The sequence below is a fragment of the Watersipora subatra genome, chromosome 5, assembly GCF_963576615.1.
Source record: "Watersipora subatra chromosome 5, tzWatSuba1.1, whole genome shotgun sequence".
NCBI classification, from domain to species: Eukaryota; Metazoa; Bryozoa; class Gymnolaemata; order Cheilostomatida; family Watersiporidae; genus Watersipora; species Watersipora subatra.
Genome location: NC_088712.1, coordinates 46,627,473 through 46,644,594, shown reverse-complemented (window position 1 = coordinate 46,644,594; position 17,122 = coordinate 46,627,473). Strand labels below are relative to the sequence as shown.

Here is a 17,122-nt window from a genome sequence, read left to right as displayed (position 1 = left end):
ATGTCCTGAAAAGTTTGATTCGATTTGCTATGAAGTCTTAAAGGGTAACTCACATCAAATTTTAAAAGACTATCAGAAAGTAGAGATATTTTTCTTTGCTATATTTCTCTTCGTTTAAAGGTTGACTTGCAACAAAATTCACATTACAGTTATTTGGTATCAAAAGGTTTATCATGTCTTATTCTGCTGTGCAGTAGGTGCAAAATATGTCGAAATGTGATTAAAAGCTCTTAAAAGCTCAAAAACAAACAGTTAATCGCAGCCAACACAAAAACACCGTAGGTTGGAATCCTCGAAAACGGCTCAAATGGGATGCAGATGAACACGATGTGCTTCTGTTTACGCTTTCACACAACCTCATTCCTTGAAATATTTTCACAAGTCTTTTGTCCTTACACGTCTATTTTATTATCATTGTGATGCCGTCACTTTGAGCACTGATATCTCAAAACCTAGCCTAAAAATTTGTTTAAGTTCTTAACCTTAGCTCAAAGAAGCGCATATCATCCTCTGATTTACATGACAAGCCTGTTGGTCACCTAAGATAGTCGAAAAACCCTGCAAAAATTGTTCACGCCATTTGGCAGGAATTATGGGTCACATGATCAGATTATGACTAGATGATTAGACCAAGCTGAAACGAAAATGTAAAGTAGCGAGCATCTATATTCGATTACGGCTTTCCGGTAGAACCCAAAGTGTTTGTCATAAACTAGTGCTACGAGACGTTTTATATTGAGCATTTTATTCGTGTGAGCCTTTCAATTCATGTGATAACATCACGTGCCAAAACAATAACCACGTTGAGTTGAGTATGTCATCGAAATAAAGGGATTCCAACCTATGTCGTTTACGTGATGGCTGTGATTAACTGTTCATTTTTTATCTTTAAAGAGCTTGTAATCACATTTCCACATATCTTGTACCTACAACACAGCAGAGTAAGACATGGTGAACCTTCTGATACCAAATAACTGTAATTCGAATTTAAATTGACAAAACTTGATCGTCAATAAAAACACTCAGAAGAAAAAGACCTCCAAAATTATCTTAATATTTGCATTTCCTATTTGTCCCACTTGTTGTGACTTTGGGCTACTGCGTTCAGGTTGCTGTGTTACAAGGCTCTATTGACATATATTTAGTATTTGCTCATGATTGCTGAAATAAATCTACAAATATAGCCTCAGATACCTTGCTATAGATGTTTCAGATGTTTTAAAGATAGATTGGTTAGAAATTGTCCGACTGTTTTCCTCTAAATGCTGTGTAAACATATGAGTACACGATGCTGATAAGACCGTATACTTGTCACTCGTAAACAATAGGCACGACTATCCATCGTTATTTTTTGACGCCATCACCCTGTTTGCACATGTGCTCGTCAACAAAAAAGCCGTCATCTTTGTAGAAAACGATCGTCATTCTCTTGGTTAATAGTAGTTTTCGATGTTGTTTTGATACTAAAACAAAAAATTTGAAAACAAAAGCATTGTTTGCAATAATTAATTGCAGAAGCTTCGTGTTTTTAACGATAAAAGTTGTCCATAAAGATGGCAGACGATAGAATTACGTCACGAAAAAATGAAAGATACACGCCATTTTTGAGAAAGTCAGAGCATGTCTTTTTTGAGCGTTTGGCAAATTTTAGTCTTGAAACTTCCTGGCAGTTAGATCACCACGGCAAACAAAATTTTGAATGATAAAAAATATCTATACTTTCTGATAAAAAAATTTAAAGTTTGACGCAAGCGACCTTTCAAATCTCTAATAAGCTAGGTTTGATGAGGATACGAATACATATCATGAGTATAATTACAAGACGAACATAATTGTTAAAATTATTTATATCGCACTATCACAATAAAACATAGTAAATCATTCCTTTAAGACCATTTAACATAATTAAAATATAATGCGGGCAAAAGCTCTCAATTGTCAAAGCTTGTAGACTCACTATTCAAGTCTACCATCACACTATTGCTAAGTTCCACACAGTGAGAGCGTAGTGACACACCCTCATGTGGCGCTGCAATGCTAACATAGAAACAGACATGCCACTTTCCGTCTGTCGTAATTCAATAATGCTGTTTGCAAGCTTAACGACTTTGCGATGAGCCATGAAATTGGCATTAGCGACCAATGACATAACATTTGTAGAAATTGACCTTGGCATAAAACATCGCACAACTATCTCTCTACTCTGCTTGTTGGCCCAGCATAGCATAACGTTTCAGCGCTGGCACACTCAGGTGTCACTACACTATCACTCTATGGAAACTGAGTAATTAAACCTGACCAGACGTGTTTCAAATCTGCATGCTATACGTACGGTCAGTAGCAAATTACTAAACAAATGCTAAAATAATAATCTATAACACTTCACCGCATGAATAACAGAATAATACAATAAATGATAAAGTAAGCCAATGGCCATTGGATAGCTGGCATGTCAAAAACTATACTTGAAGAGCGAATATGTTACCAACGAGTGGCTGAAAGACTGAGGGTGGAATAACATGCAGGCTAAATAATCAACCGCAATATATAGCGGTATTGTTATAGTAAAGAAGTTGAGCTTCATTCCTAGCAGGATGCAGTGGTAGAAACTCCACACCGGATGACTGTCATGATCTCCTCAGACTACAAAACATCGAAACAAGGTGATCCAAAGTAGCGGACTAGGGTTATATCTCTAAGAAATCAGGTGGTCACTACAGCAACCTAATTTACCTATGGCATGCTCCGAGCGACCCCAGCACCTAGATATACAGGGTTAGTCCATATTGAGATTCACTTTATTAGTTGAAACTGTAATAAGAAAACATTGAACTTTGAGTAATTCACTCCGAATCCAAAAAAACAATGATAAACATTTTAATTACATACAGCATTAAAACAAGTACACTATATAAAGCTAGGCAAAAACTAAACATAGTTTTTACATAGCATCAGTATTCTTGTTAAAGAATAGAGAAAGTATGATATTATTATGCTTTATTATTTATCTTGAGGTGTTGACTGATGTTCTAAAAAAGAATCAAGGAGGTTGACCGACCAGAAGCTGAGATATAGCCAGCCAAACACAGGTCTACCAAAAGACAAGTGTTTTGGTAATCCTCATATTAGCATCAATATATGACGTATGAAATCGACTTGTGTGCCATTGGTCAATTAAGCCAACTAATGCGCTCTCCTATAACAATCACTGCGTTTTAATTGGTTTAATCCCTGGAAGTATAAAAAAATCAAATTGGGCCTAACAATCATTGCTCTGAGAATTCTGAACCAGTCCCTCTGACGTGTAGATTAGTTTTAGCATGAAATAATTACACGCATCTATTATTTCGCAATATTTCGTTATCTAGCGAGTTCAGCTCAGTTTTGTTGTTCTCCCACTTAGCTTCCCTATTCAGACTCATCTTTAGCGCTGTCCAGATTTTTTTCATCTATAGCTAATAAATGGAATCAATTAAATCAATCATCAATCTCAGTTATCATTTGGAATTTTCGACAAATTATATTAGTTACATCATTTATTCTATACACAGTTATATTATTATTTTGTATAATATGCATTATGATTATTATATTAATCTTAAAAAAATAATTATAGATAAGATAATAGATAAATAGAAGAATCAAATCAAAAGTTATCATTTTCTTTTCTTACGGCAAGAGCAGCACGGTCAAGTTATTCTTTTTAAAATTATGGCTGTAGTGAACTTGCAGTCTGTTAATAGTGACGATAATCATGAAAATCAACTGAATGCTGCAGTAGGTACACGGTAGAAAGATGATGAATGAACAACAATTCACATTCCCCTTTCTTATTCTAAGCAAACTGCAAATCACGGATATCGTATAATAATAGATTATACACGCGTCGTTCGTTGAACAGAGGATCTTCGGAGCATATCCGTGGAGATCGAGTTAAATTTTGAGGCACAATAGTCAAAATCTGCTCTTCTGTTTTGAAAAATCATGGCAAGGGGTTGTGGGCAACTGCCTTTACCACACAATGTTTGCTTGGTTTTCCTGAGAAACCAGAGCTAGTCTGTAAATTCTTTACTATCGCGAGAAGCGTTTCACATCTCGTAGCCTTAAACTGTCAGTATACGTAACGGCGGTAAGGGTGCGCAACTCCGGCACATGTCCAATAAGTCGATTTCATACGTCACAATTCTCGGGGTTTTCGAAGGGTTTTTCCTCTGATTCGTTATTAGGTAGACCTGTGTTTGGCTGGCTATATCTCAGCTTCTGGTGGGTCGATCTCCTTGATTCTTTTTTTAGAACATCAGTCAATACCTCAAGATACATAATAAAGCATCATAATATTCACACTTTCTCTATTCTTTAAAGACTAACTTGGACAAAATTTTAGTAGATTTTATCAGAAAGTATCAGTATTTTTCCATCAATGGTGATTGTTTTGGATATTTGAAGTGATCAGACTGCCAGGATGTTTCAAGATTAAAATCGACACAACTTGATCATGGTTAAAACAATCAAAAGAAAAATATGTGCCAAAATCACTAGCTGCACGTTTGACTGTCTCTCTCTCTATTGATATCGGCTGCAGTGTTACGCCTCTCTAGTCTGTCGGTCTTTTCGCCGCAATGCAACCAGAGACATCAAAATCACACTTTGTTTGAATCTGAACGTTTTAACCGTGATCAAGCTGTGTTGGTTATAATCTTGAAACAGCCGGGCAGTCAGATCACCACATAAAAAACAATTGCAAATTATAGATAAATGCTAAAAATAATTATTATAGAAAAATACCAACAATTTGTAATAAAATATACCAAAACTCTGTGTAAGTTCACCCTTAATAAGAACAAATTTAAGAAAAAACTATGTAAATATTGTTTAAATAGTATGAAATTCCCTATGCTGTCCAAGGTCAACACAACTAGACTCGTATAACCAGCTATAGTGCTATACATACCTTAACGAAGAAGGAGAATGAGCGTGGCGATGAAGCCTATGACAACTAGGGGAACGTTGTCTAGTTTGAAATCATTTGGTACTGGAACTGAGGGAATGTAGTCTGACATATATCTAGAGGCCAGAATAATGTAGTGTACAAGGTAGAAACTGCATATCACCACCTGGTAACATAAATACACTGTACAAGTACGATTAATCAACTGCAGATCAACGCTTAGCAATGATTATAAGCCACACGTCGCAACTTTGCAACATCGATAAACTGCAGATCACCACTTCAAACAATGATACACAGGCCAGAAGCACTTGACTACAGATCATCTCTGAGGAATAACAATCAACTGCAGATCGTCACTTACCTAGAGTAATAAATACAGTCATGACCAAAAGTATTAACACCCCTCTTTTGTCCTTTAGCTGTACACAAAGCAATAATGCAATGCATTACATAAATCCCTAGACATAGTGTAGTCACTGAGTGGATTTTTGTAAGATTTGAGAGGTTTTTGAATAGTATAAAATCTAGTATGTATTTTGGATATTTTCATTCAAATTTTCAAACGCGAAAATTTCTAAGCACCTTCAGGAGACTAATAGAGCTGTGATTGTTCGCCTCCATGAATGAGGACTACGCTTCAAAGCTATTGCAAAACAGACTAAGAAAAACATTTCAACTGTGAGGTACACCATAAAAAGATATAAGGTGGATAGAACACTAACAGATCACAGCAAGCCAGGGAGACCGCGGGCTGCAACTACACGAAATGAACGCATTTTGGTCAGAAAGAGCCACCAGGACCGGTTCAAAGGAAGTACAGCTCTAGTAAAGGATCTCAAAGAGTCAACTGGTACATCTATTGCACCGATAACTGCAAGAAGAATCTTACAGAAGTATGGATTGACAGCAAGGACACTAAGGAGAAAACCGATGCTCACCAGTGTCCACAGAAAATGTCGTTTGGAGTGGGGTAAGGAGCACAAATCTTGGAGTCTAGAGCAATGAAGCAAAGTTATATTTAGTGATGAGTCTAACTTTGACCTTCAAAATATTGCTGAAATATGTCAATATGTCAGGAGATTTGTTGGAGAAGCCTACAAACCACAGTGTGTGTTGCCAACAGTGAAACACCCTCTGACAGTGATGATCTGGGGATGCTTTTCGGCTCGTGGTGAAGGGAGAATTCATGTGTGTGAAGGGAGAATGAACACTGAAAAGTACCTCAAAGTGATGGAAGACAAGCTGTTGAAATCTGCCAGGGACCTGTTCAAAGATGAGGGGATTTTTCAGCAAGACAACGCCCTGTGTCACACTGCCAAGCGGTGTAAAGTGTGGTTCGATACCCACGGTGTGAAAGTGTTGAGCTGGCCTGCCCAGTCCCCCGATCTCAAGCCCATAGAGAATTTATGGTATCAGATAAAGCTACTGGTTACCAAAGAGAAACCAACCACAAAGGTCACGTTGATAGAGGCAATTGTCAAGGCATGGTATAGACTCGTCACTACAGGGAGGCTGGAGAACTTGGTCAACAGCATGCCAAGGAGATGCAGGGCGGTGATAGACAGTAATGGATGGCCAATATTGATGGCAATATCAACTCTAAAGCCCCTTTACAAGGCCACCAACACATTACATAGAGTTTGTTGAGACTTTTGGTACCAATTGAGAGTGTTTAATCGCATATACTAAATGTATTCCACAAATAAAATGAAGTCCTAAATTGTTGTGATTTGACTCAGTCATGTCTAAGAGCCTCTGTACTCATTTATGAATAAATATTCTTCTTTAATATGCTTTAAAATGGAGAAATTTCTGAGGATCATTTTGATATATAGATTACATGATTTATGTTTGCCAGAGCCCTTGTAATAGCACAATAACTAAATTATTGGATTATTATGAAAAAATGGTGGGGGGTGTTAATACTTTTGGCCACGACTGTACCTATTACTACTAGAGGTGCCCCAATTTTGAATTCACCAGCCGATTCAGATACTGATTCGATATACCGATTCTTATTGAAAAATAATCCAATTCCGATACCAATTCAGATCTTTTGTGCTGCATAGATAATTGTTCATTTTATTATGCAAATATAAATATAACGCAAAAAAAATATAAATATTAATGTAATGATTTGTTGTATTTATGGAAAAAATATATATTCACACACTGACATACCGAGCATGTAGTAACAAAACAGTCCATGTTTCCCATAATTTATAATTAATAAAGGTAATTATTGTTAGTGGTACAGCTCTCTCTGTAATAATAAAGTCTCTCTTCTATTGCTGAACGAACTGCTGCGCCTGTACAAATTTAGAGCAAATCAATTTTTCTTGTAATTACCGTTGGTGATTCAATTCTAGCAGTAAGAAGTCCCTTTCTTCTATCACTATCAATGTAGTCAGTCGTACTGAAGGGGGAATTCACTTGCCACAGATGATGGAGGACAGGCTAAATATCAATAAGCCACTGGGGTTACCGTATTTTGTACGATTCAAACAATACAGTGTATCGTCAGGATTAAGAGAGTGATAGATAACTTTATGCATCGACTGCTTAAATTACTTTCGGAATGCTAGTAGCCTAAATGGAAATATTACACTGCATTCTTGCTTCCCATCTTTGTAATCTTGTTCGTGATTAGCTGCAATAAATCCTATCGCTGTCATTGCGGACATACCACACTTTGTGATTACGTCCTGACTAAAGCAAAAATGTTCCTCAGCTGTGTTGATGTTGATCAGGCTAAAGAGATGAAATAAATAGTGCGGCAGGCCTGGGATTCATTAGGTAAAAGTAAGGAACTTGCAGCTGATGATTTTTATTGGTGTAGCAGGCTAAAATACTGTTTTCTGCTAAATAGTTGATATGTAAAAAGTATCTGAAGTTTCAGATTTTTTAAAGAAAAGATCGGCTGATACCGATTCCGATACCAAAATCGGGGCAACTCTAATTACTACCTATGTAGCACTAATGATAAATTGCAGATTACCAGTTAGCATCAGGGATAATCTGCAGTTAACCACATCGCATCAGAAAGACTCTGCAGATCATCTCTTACCAATAGGAATAATCTGCAGTTCAACACCTAGCAACAAGAATAAAGGCTAATTGCATTTACTCACCGTAATCATGATAATAAAGGTGCAGAAATGCCAAAACTGTCTGTCTGTCCTCTCCAGATGTCTATGCTCACGGTTGCCTAGCAAAAATAATGTAGTAATAACCAAATGCATGCTCTTAACTAGCGAATATTCACTAAACTAATGTGGTGTTATCAAGACTATCTTACAGCTTCATGTTGACATATCTTCTCCGGAGACCAACAAGTCACCTCTGAATCTAACGGAGGGTTCAGAGGTGAGTCACCATTGCAAAAATTCTTTAATATTTCACTTAAGCTGTGTATTCCAAGATAGTTGACTTTACTTAATATCCTTTAATTTCTTTTGGACCTTTTTTATGATCCAGAAGTATTTGTTTTGTTCTTTCATGGGTTATATTGGCACCTATGGTCATGCAACTAATTTTTAAAATCACATAAGATATCGTCATCTAAAAACAGATGTTTCTATAAACAGGCTTTTTACTTCAATAAGGCTGCAGCGAAGGTCATTTATGACTTTGACAAATTCAGTTGTTTCGAAGTTTTAATTTCATTAATGAAACCTGAGGTTTTAGCGCTGTTTGGTAACGCCTCTAGTCAGTATTAGTTAATAGTGATAAACAGCTGAATCGTGTGCTAAGATATAATATCATCTTTTGCTGGCACTTCTTAAGGGATATGTTACACAAGAATTATAATAACTATAAACAATAATAAATTCTGCATGCTTGAAGTATGAATTTATACCAAAGTCAGTTAGCCCTACATATTTACCTCCCTTGATGCGATGCGCTATAGAGACGCTGACAACTACACATTTTAATTGCTGACTACATGCAAATATAGTAAAAATGGGTTGCTCTTATATTTGTGACGGACGTAACATTAGAGACTTTACATGCGCCCCTTTTGTCATAATTAAATAAGTTTGATACAAGCAAAGCAAATATTAAACTAATATTACTGTCTTTTGAGCTATAACAATGTTCATAGACATGAGCATGAACAGACATAAGGCTGGTTCACATTATATTATGGCGCCTTACAGTGCCTCGCGTTGCACGTTCACAATTCGAGTTGTACAACTTGAGTTGCACAACTCAAGTTGCTCAACTCGAGTTGTACAACTCGGCCTGGGTTTTTGATGAACTCGAGTTGTGTTACGCAAAACTAGCAAAAAAGCAAAGTGAGTAATTGGGGTGCCTCATTTACAGAACATTTACAGAAATTTAATAATAATAATTTAAATATATAGACACATTTAAATTATATATATTGGCGATATTTCCGCATATTTCTATAAATATAACGAGACTAAAACAATTGTAGAATGTAAAAAGCAAACTAAAAAACAATCTATGTAGGAGCCGGGCAACTTCTTTTTCAAATGACAAAAAGAGTTCTCTTTCTAGAACCTGACAAGAACTGAATTAACACCGGAAATAATCAAACATAGAAATTATGTCAACGACGTTTAATGGTGGACCAAAAAAGTGCTTCGCGTTCCATGTTCTCAAGCCGAGTTGTTGTTGAAAGAACTAGGCTTGGGTTTTGATGAACTCGAGTTGTGTAACTCGAGTTGTACAACTCGAGTTATATTTACAAACTCGAGTTGGTAAATATAACTCGAGTTGCACAACTCGAGTTGTAAACTCGGCACACTATAATTCACCATTTAGCTCTAGTTTTACAGTACATACATATATAGTTTAATTTCTATTAGCTAACGGGTGCCTATTGATGTACCATTGTTATTATAACCAGATCTACGATTATGCTACCGTAATACCATTATATTGCACCTTACTTTTACAAAGTCACGTTGCGTGTTCACAACTCGAGTTGTGCACCTCGAGTTGTACAACTCGAGTTGTGAACACGTGACGCGAGGCACTGTAAGGCGCCATAATATATCGCCGTTAGTCAGCGTTTTCCTTTCGGCTTTCATCGTTGATTATGTGAACCGATGGCATCGACGAAGCATCGCGGGCCCGTCGGAAAGGTTTGCAGCTGTCAAATGTGAACAATTTCAACGATGGTAATTCGCAGTCGCGAATAGTGTGATTTATTCATATCCATTTATGATGGTCGCTGCGGGACTATTTTTTTATTCCAGCATGTGAAAACAAAGAGGTTTTTTCATGAAAAATTAAAAAGATACATGAAAACACTATGTCATGGAGTATTTCCCTGATGCGGATGGGTTTGTGATAGGGTGAACATGGTTATCATCGACGATCACCGAAGTATTGTGGCATCAACGCTGAGATACGGCGATACAGTGTGACCAGCCTTTATCACAAAAACTAGGCATAATGAAAATGTGCCCACAATTGTATCATAATTATATTAGCTATAAGATTAATTTTTATGGCAAATTTGAGGCTATAATAGTGCCAAGTTCTTCAAATGCTTTGAATAACAGAAAATGATGTTGTAATGATACAGTGTCCACAGCATTCAATTTCAAGTAATCTAAGTAGACATTGGGCTACATAATTATTATGAGTCGACTTCGGGCTTGTCATTGCCCTGCCTAACCGCACATGAGAAAGTTAGCTACATGATTATAAGGTGCTTGACTAAAAAATTAGTCTTGAAGTAATATTGTTTTAGTATAGCGTACTGTTATCACACCTCCCTTATCCCCACAGTACCCCCATAGGACATACATGTATGTAACAACAGTTTTATAGCTTTCCTTTCGGCTTTAATTGTTGATTATGTGAACCGATACTAAATATAACATTAGCCCTACCATAAATATGCATTCAAGTAGAAAACCCACAATTGGACCAGAAAAAGTTCTTTTTAGCTAAACAATGGTACTAACGTTTATTGGTTCACAACAAGTCAAGTGATGTAGGAATCATTTTTATTTAGTTCCCTCCAAATTTGAAGCAACTTGTCAAGCACATCACAACTATTAAGCTGGAAATATCCTACTAGTTAGTCTACTAATGTAATGGTGTAAACTAGTATGATAACATAAAAACACAATAATTGTTTTCATGTTAGATAATATAGGTAAAAATTGATATACCGTAAAACCTCTATTTGAGCGTCACCTTTAATTGAATGCCACCTCTGTTTGACCACCACTTTAACATTCTTTGATCTTGGCGAACCCATAATAGAAAGTGATCAGTAGAAAATTGTTCATAAAATGGTACTCATAAAATTAATGAGTCGGTTACATCAATAACAATTAATTCTTGGTGGGCACTGCGGGGCTGATGCCTAAGTACAAATGAATAATATGTGAACGGAGTTGATTATATTATAACCGTACATAGAGCCCTGAATGGATGATAGTAACAGTTGGTTCACCAAATTAGAACATACCGATTGTAAACCTGAGCCAATCAAATATCGACAATGTCCGACGACTCGCTCTTCCTGGCAGAAGCTTTTCCCTCTCTTCAGTTTCAGAGAATTTCTTATACTCAAGAGGGAATCTGTGTTGAATCTGCACAGCCACATCTGGTAATAACAAATAGTTGACATAGAAAGAGGATCCATAGAATGAAGATCCATAGAGTGAGGATCCATAGAGTGAGGATCCATAAAGTGAGGATCCATGGAGCACATATCTGCGGATCAACATAAAGAGCTAATTCGCCAGCGCAGACTCAGCAGTGAGTGTAGATAAGATAACACTGAGCCAAATGGATGACAGTCAACAGATTGAGCTAGATTAGATATACAGAAGATGTATAAAAATTCAAGCATTTAACATCGAGCCAATCATAGCAGAAACAATAATCTGGACACTATCGAGATATTAACTGGAACAAATATTTCCTATTATAAAATTCTTATACAGTTACAGTAACCAAGAGAGACTTTTCGAACCATTTTTAAAAAGAATCTCATATATTCAGACGATGCTGAATATCGTCTGAATAGATGATAATGATTCATATGATTCAATGTCGTCATAATGATTCCATTATGAAAAATCAAATCGCAGGGCGGAAAGAAATTAACCTGTTTATGCAAGCAGTTCCAAAGGACAATTGTTAAACACTATTATCAAGAAATTGAATTCATTACAAGATGATAGAAAACTAGAGCTCATTATTGTAAGAGAAGTCTGCGTTACTCACCAGTTCTCAATATTAAAATGATAAGATGAAAGTAACAAATGAAAAAAGTGGAACTGTTGAAAACAATTACCGTAAACCCTCTTGTATAAGCTACCACCATGTATAGGCCACACCCAAAACGTTGAAGGTCGTATTTTTGTTAAAGGTATACAGCACACATAAGCCAACCCCATCATTTTTCCATTTAACAATAAACACGCTCAACTTTACTGCCGATAAGCAACATGACGGATGGAATCAAATGCTGGTGATGTTGTATGACCACGACTAATGATATCATCACGAGAGTAGAAGCACTGAATATTTTCTAGCGTCTTATTGGTGAACTAACCGAATGTCTAGAGTGGCACGGGTGATAAAAACAGCTTACATATGGTGGCAGGCAATGAAGTTGCCGTTGGCTATTTTCAGAAAGCTAGCTTACATACAGCTAAACCCACTAATAAGAGCCGAAAGAGCAAGCTTTAGTGACATTGCATGTAATGCAGAGTCTCTATGCATATTTTAACCAAGATAATGGCTATCTGCCCAATAATTCCATTGCATCTCGTGTAGTCTAATGGGTTAACTTGTCACCTTATGAACGGGAGTTTCCGTGTCCAAATCTTCTTCGATAAGGACTTTCCATTGCTAAATTTAATTGCTATAACTGGACATGGAGTGTACAAAAACAAACGTGGAGATTTATATACATATATAAATTACTTTAAGCATTTGTGCATTCTAAAAAGTAATTTGACCCCTAACATGTTGAGAAGTTTACAGATACATTTTTAACTGTGGGTGAAAGCCCGCACCCCAAACTTTTAAACAAAATGTTTGGATCACATGTACAGCTCATCAATGAGGATTTGCAGTACTATTGCTAGAGATACTTCTAGGCACAAGTTGCTGTTTGGAACAGCATTATTTGCTTATTTCTTAAACAGACAAGTTAAGATTTTAAAATCAGTTAGAAAGCGGCCTAGGCCTTTGAGGAAATGTGTCATAAGACTATTCCTGTGAAGAGCAATTTTAATTTTGTTGACATATCACCAAACAACACCATACCAGTTTACACAAGACTGTTGTGAGCAGGATTGTAAGCAAAGTTAACAGAGAGGTAAGATTTATCCAGACTGAGCTGGATGTGTAGAGGTGAAGACAACTTCTCAAATCAAGCAATGATAAGGATTCATTCAAGTTCATCAATATTTACAAATGATACCACCTTGTTTCATACCATCTACATTTTCGCTTAGAACAGTGGATGTTCTCTCACTGCTAGATATGTTAACTTATTTTAATAACAAGGTTGGATTCGAAATATTGAATGGTTTAACTCCTTTGTACATTACTGATATGTTTAAATTCTCAAGTATTAGATATCTACGATGTGATGACTTTACGTTGTACACACAAAAAGATGTACTCAACAATTGCACTGCTAATTCCTTTAATCTTTCGTCAAAATAGATAAAATGTAAATCTAAACTTTGTAGTTTCAAGTCTTTCTTGTATAAAATTTTTTTTTTGCATTTATGACACAAGCAGATGGATACCTTTTCATTTTTTTGGCACCATATGTTAAACAATTTTTCTATAAAAATGATTATGACCTGCTCAATAAAAGCGTATATATATGAAGACCTCAATGGAAGAACGATCAATGTCACATTTTCTCAAAATACTAGGTTCATCTTCCATTAGACAATTCTGGCCACAATGTGTAGTCTCTGTGACAAACTTTCAGCAAAAATGATCCAGGTCGAGGAATATCCCTACTTAAAATAAACTAGCTCTTTGCAAAACTGATCAATGTCCAAGTTTTTTAACTTTAAAATGGCTATATCTCCAGCTTGAACAATTGTGATATTGATCGTTGTTCCGTTGAGGTCTTCATATATATATTCACTATAATTCATGCTCAGAAACCACTAACCAATGTATTATCATGTCTGTAGAATATACCTTCGCTGAAGAGACAGTCAGTAATAGCAGCACGGCACATGGGACATGCTGTCCGCACAGGATGGTTGGCTGCCAGGTGCTGGAGACACGCTTGACAGAAAATATGCTGACAAGGACTGACCCTGTGGGGTCTGTACATCAGCTCCAAACAGATGGCACACATCCACCACTCTTTATGGATTGATCTGCATACATCACTTACAGAACGCTGGTGGCTGCCCTGCAGTATAAGATGGCAGTTATCAACCAGAAAACAATAACCATTGCATCGAGTAGTGTGCGGTAAATATATCTCATATAAATTATTTGCAATCCCTTTAAACAAAAAAAAACAAGTTTGCTATTCATTTTGTTCACACGATCAGTAATCGATGATTGCAGAAATCTAAAAGTGAACTTGGAGTGTATTTTACTTGGTCAAATCTTTAGCAACCAAAAAATAAATAAATGAAAAGGGTAGCGTCGAAGCGAGCTTGCAAATTATTATGTGTGTAATTATGCGGTCTCAAATTACCAACAACAAAATCATGTGATCATTAGCTAACCGTATTGATTCATCAATTGACCCCTTAATAAGGTTTTAAATCAATAATAATATGTTATTGTTAGTTATAACGCATTATCCTTTATATTAATCTATATATATATTTCTCAAAGTTTGTCCGTTTGTAGGATTGATTGTCCAACCATAGCAATTATTACAATAGTTGTAGCTGGACAACAATGCAGATGCAAAGCCATGGCTTACCGCCATTAGAAGCCTATCTTATTAAGCAGCTTACTAAAATTTTCTATTGGCAATTTTCTATTGCCTGGCTAACGGCTTGAAAGTTACAGTTGTTTGACAAAGTTTTAAAGCCTTCACAGTTGTTTTTATTTTATCTCCTAATTTATTTCGACTACACAAAACCCTCCTCTCGTGATATGTAGTTTAAAAGTTAGAATGGCAAATGTTGTTATAGGTTAAATACAAATCAAATTTTTTGTCCAAAGCCTTTTTTATTACCCGGGCAACGCCGGGTAGCACAGCTAGTATTACCATATGACCTTCTTGATTTGTGAGCATTGTGATACCTTTACAATTGTTGTGAGCAACAATATCATTCAATCTTCCCACTATTATTATTATTATTGCTGTATACCAGAGTCTATTGGCCAATGTTAAAAGTAAAGGAATGAATCATGTTTTATGATTTATCACGATTTCTGACATGCGTTTTCTCCAAATTCGTAGTTGCCACCAAGTGTACAGTCCGCACACCTTAGACTAGGGCTTCCCGATTGGGGGTGCTCGCACCCTTATGTGTCTGTATCCCTAAGAATGCTTGCATAGTGTTCGTACCCCTAATAGGTGCAAGATGTTGTTTGCATAATAATATGTTGTTTGCAGGAATAATGTTTCAACTTTTTCAATGTATCAAAAACAAAACGTAACGCTATCGATCCTGAAAATGAACCATGTTTCGACTAGATAATAGCAGAAAACAGTCAAAGATCCTAATGTGAGTTGTTTTTTGTATATGTTGCTGCTATGACATAACGTCAGAATCTTCTTAGAATAACCTTCCAATAACATTCTATTTTCGTATATTCTGAATATGTCTGTTTTTCATTGTTGAGTCTTTTTTTTGTTTCATTCATAAAGGGATTGAGATTGCCTTCACCCATCGTAGGGGATTTGATGATGAAAAGGAATAGGTAAGCACAGCCTTAGACAATGTAGACATTAAAATCAATGACTTTACTTACAATATACTTTACAAGTCTAACACTTTTTCTTAGAGATAATGCCTTTTGATCTTCTGCAACAATACTAAGTGAACCTTCTAAGCATATGTTTTGAGGTAACTGCAATTTCAAAAGAGTACATGAGTTTTTATTTGGCTGTATATGCTACACAGATGCAAGGAATTGAAATACTTCTTTTAGAGCTTGAACGTTTACCAAAAACAATGACAACAAACTTTCTGAAAGGTAACTTACCTTAAGCACTCTTTTCTTTGTAGAAGAGACCTTTGCCTTCGCTGACTGAGCAAAATTGACTTTGCTAGACATAGTTCCTGGCAGCTCTCAGATTCACTTAGCCAATATTATAATACCTAGACGACATCATTGAGAAACTCAGCGGTCTGCAATGTTAATGTTTGGTATCAAAAGCACCCACGACCAAGTTAGCCATGTTCAAGATTGACCAAGTTAATCTTGAAATATGGTTGATACACCTAAAAAACAATTAATTAAAACCAATAAAAGTTCGGGTAGAATCACCAGGGTCGCGGTGTTTTTGCCCTTTGTTGTAAGATCTAGGAAACAGGTTAGAATAAACCTATGGTATTATGCAACGATTTTCTTGCATAGAGAAGATGCTTTCGAAGATTTATGAAACTACAACTCCACAATCCAGGAATTATTGGCCATTAGAGGGGACAACTTCTAATTGTGTAAAGCTTGAGCAAGGTTCTTACAAAGAAAGTATAGATTGCAACCTTCTCAACTGACACTGCATAGCTACAAATCCTTTGGGCTGTGACATAAAAAAACAACTTCCATAAACAAGAAGAACATAAAATCAAGCTGACTCACTTTCTGCCACTGACTGCAACGCTCTAGGTCTAGGCATCATTACCCTTTTTAATAAAAACTTTCAACTGTGAGTAGGCTACCAGGCAATTACAACTGATTCAAACAGTTAGTGCCTAAGACTTTGGTAATTGGTTTTGGTATAAGTCTGTGTATGAAAAAAGTTATTAGGGTCCAAAGGTTTCTCAATTCTGGTGTCAATTCTTGTTCACTGTCCCTTAGCGTGCCCAGCACTCACCAACCTTCACTATTGGTGGTAGTAGAGCTCCTGAATAACGATACAAACTCGTGAGTAAAACTTGGCTATTTCAGATATTACTTAAGAAGCTAGTTGTAGATCTCTGCCTAGTTCTATGTATCTTCAAAACCTGTGGCGAAGAGGGAGCCATGAGCACTAGCTGCAGCCATAAAGTGGTGCGA

The 17,122-nt window shown here is 36.3% G+C and overlaps 1 protein-coding gene across 2 annotated transcripts; it reads right to left on the bottom strand.

Annotated features, from left to right (window-relative positions):
• Nucleotides 1–1,831: 1,831 nt before the first annotated feature.
• Nucleotides 1,832–17,098, bottom strand: LOC137396765 (E3 ubiquitin-protein ligase RNF180-like). 2 transcript variants are annotated; one of them, XM_068083076.1, is made up of 7 exons: nt 16,945–17,098; nt 16,106–16,251; nt 14,123–14,342; nt 11,409–11,546; nt 8,083–8,159; nt 4,952–5,114; nt 1,832–2,643 (listed from the first exon to the last, which is right to left on the bottom strand). In XM_068083076.1, exons 2-6 carry the CDS (start codon nt 16,175–16,177, stop codon nt 4,953–4,955), a joined length of 669 nt encoding a protein of 222 aa, XP_067939177.1. In that variant the 5' UTR covers nt 16,178–16,251; nt 16,945–17,098; the 3' UTR covers nt 1,832–2,643; nt 4,952. The 2 variants fall into 2 exon arrangements, with proteins under 2 accessions (XP_067939177.1, XP_067939178.1); XM_068083077.1 differs by having other exon boundaries at nt 8,140–8,159.
• Between the last annotated feature and the right edge of the window lie 24 nt (nt 17,099–17,122).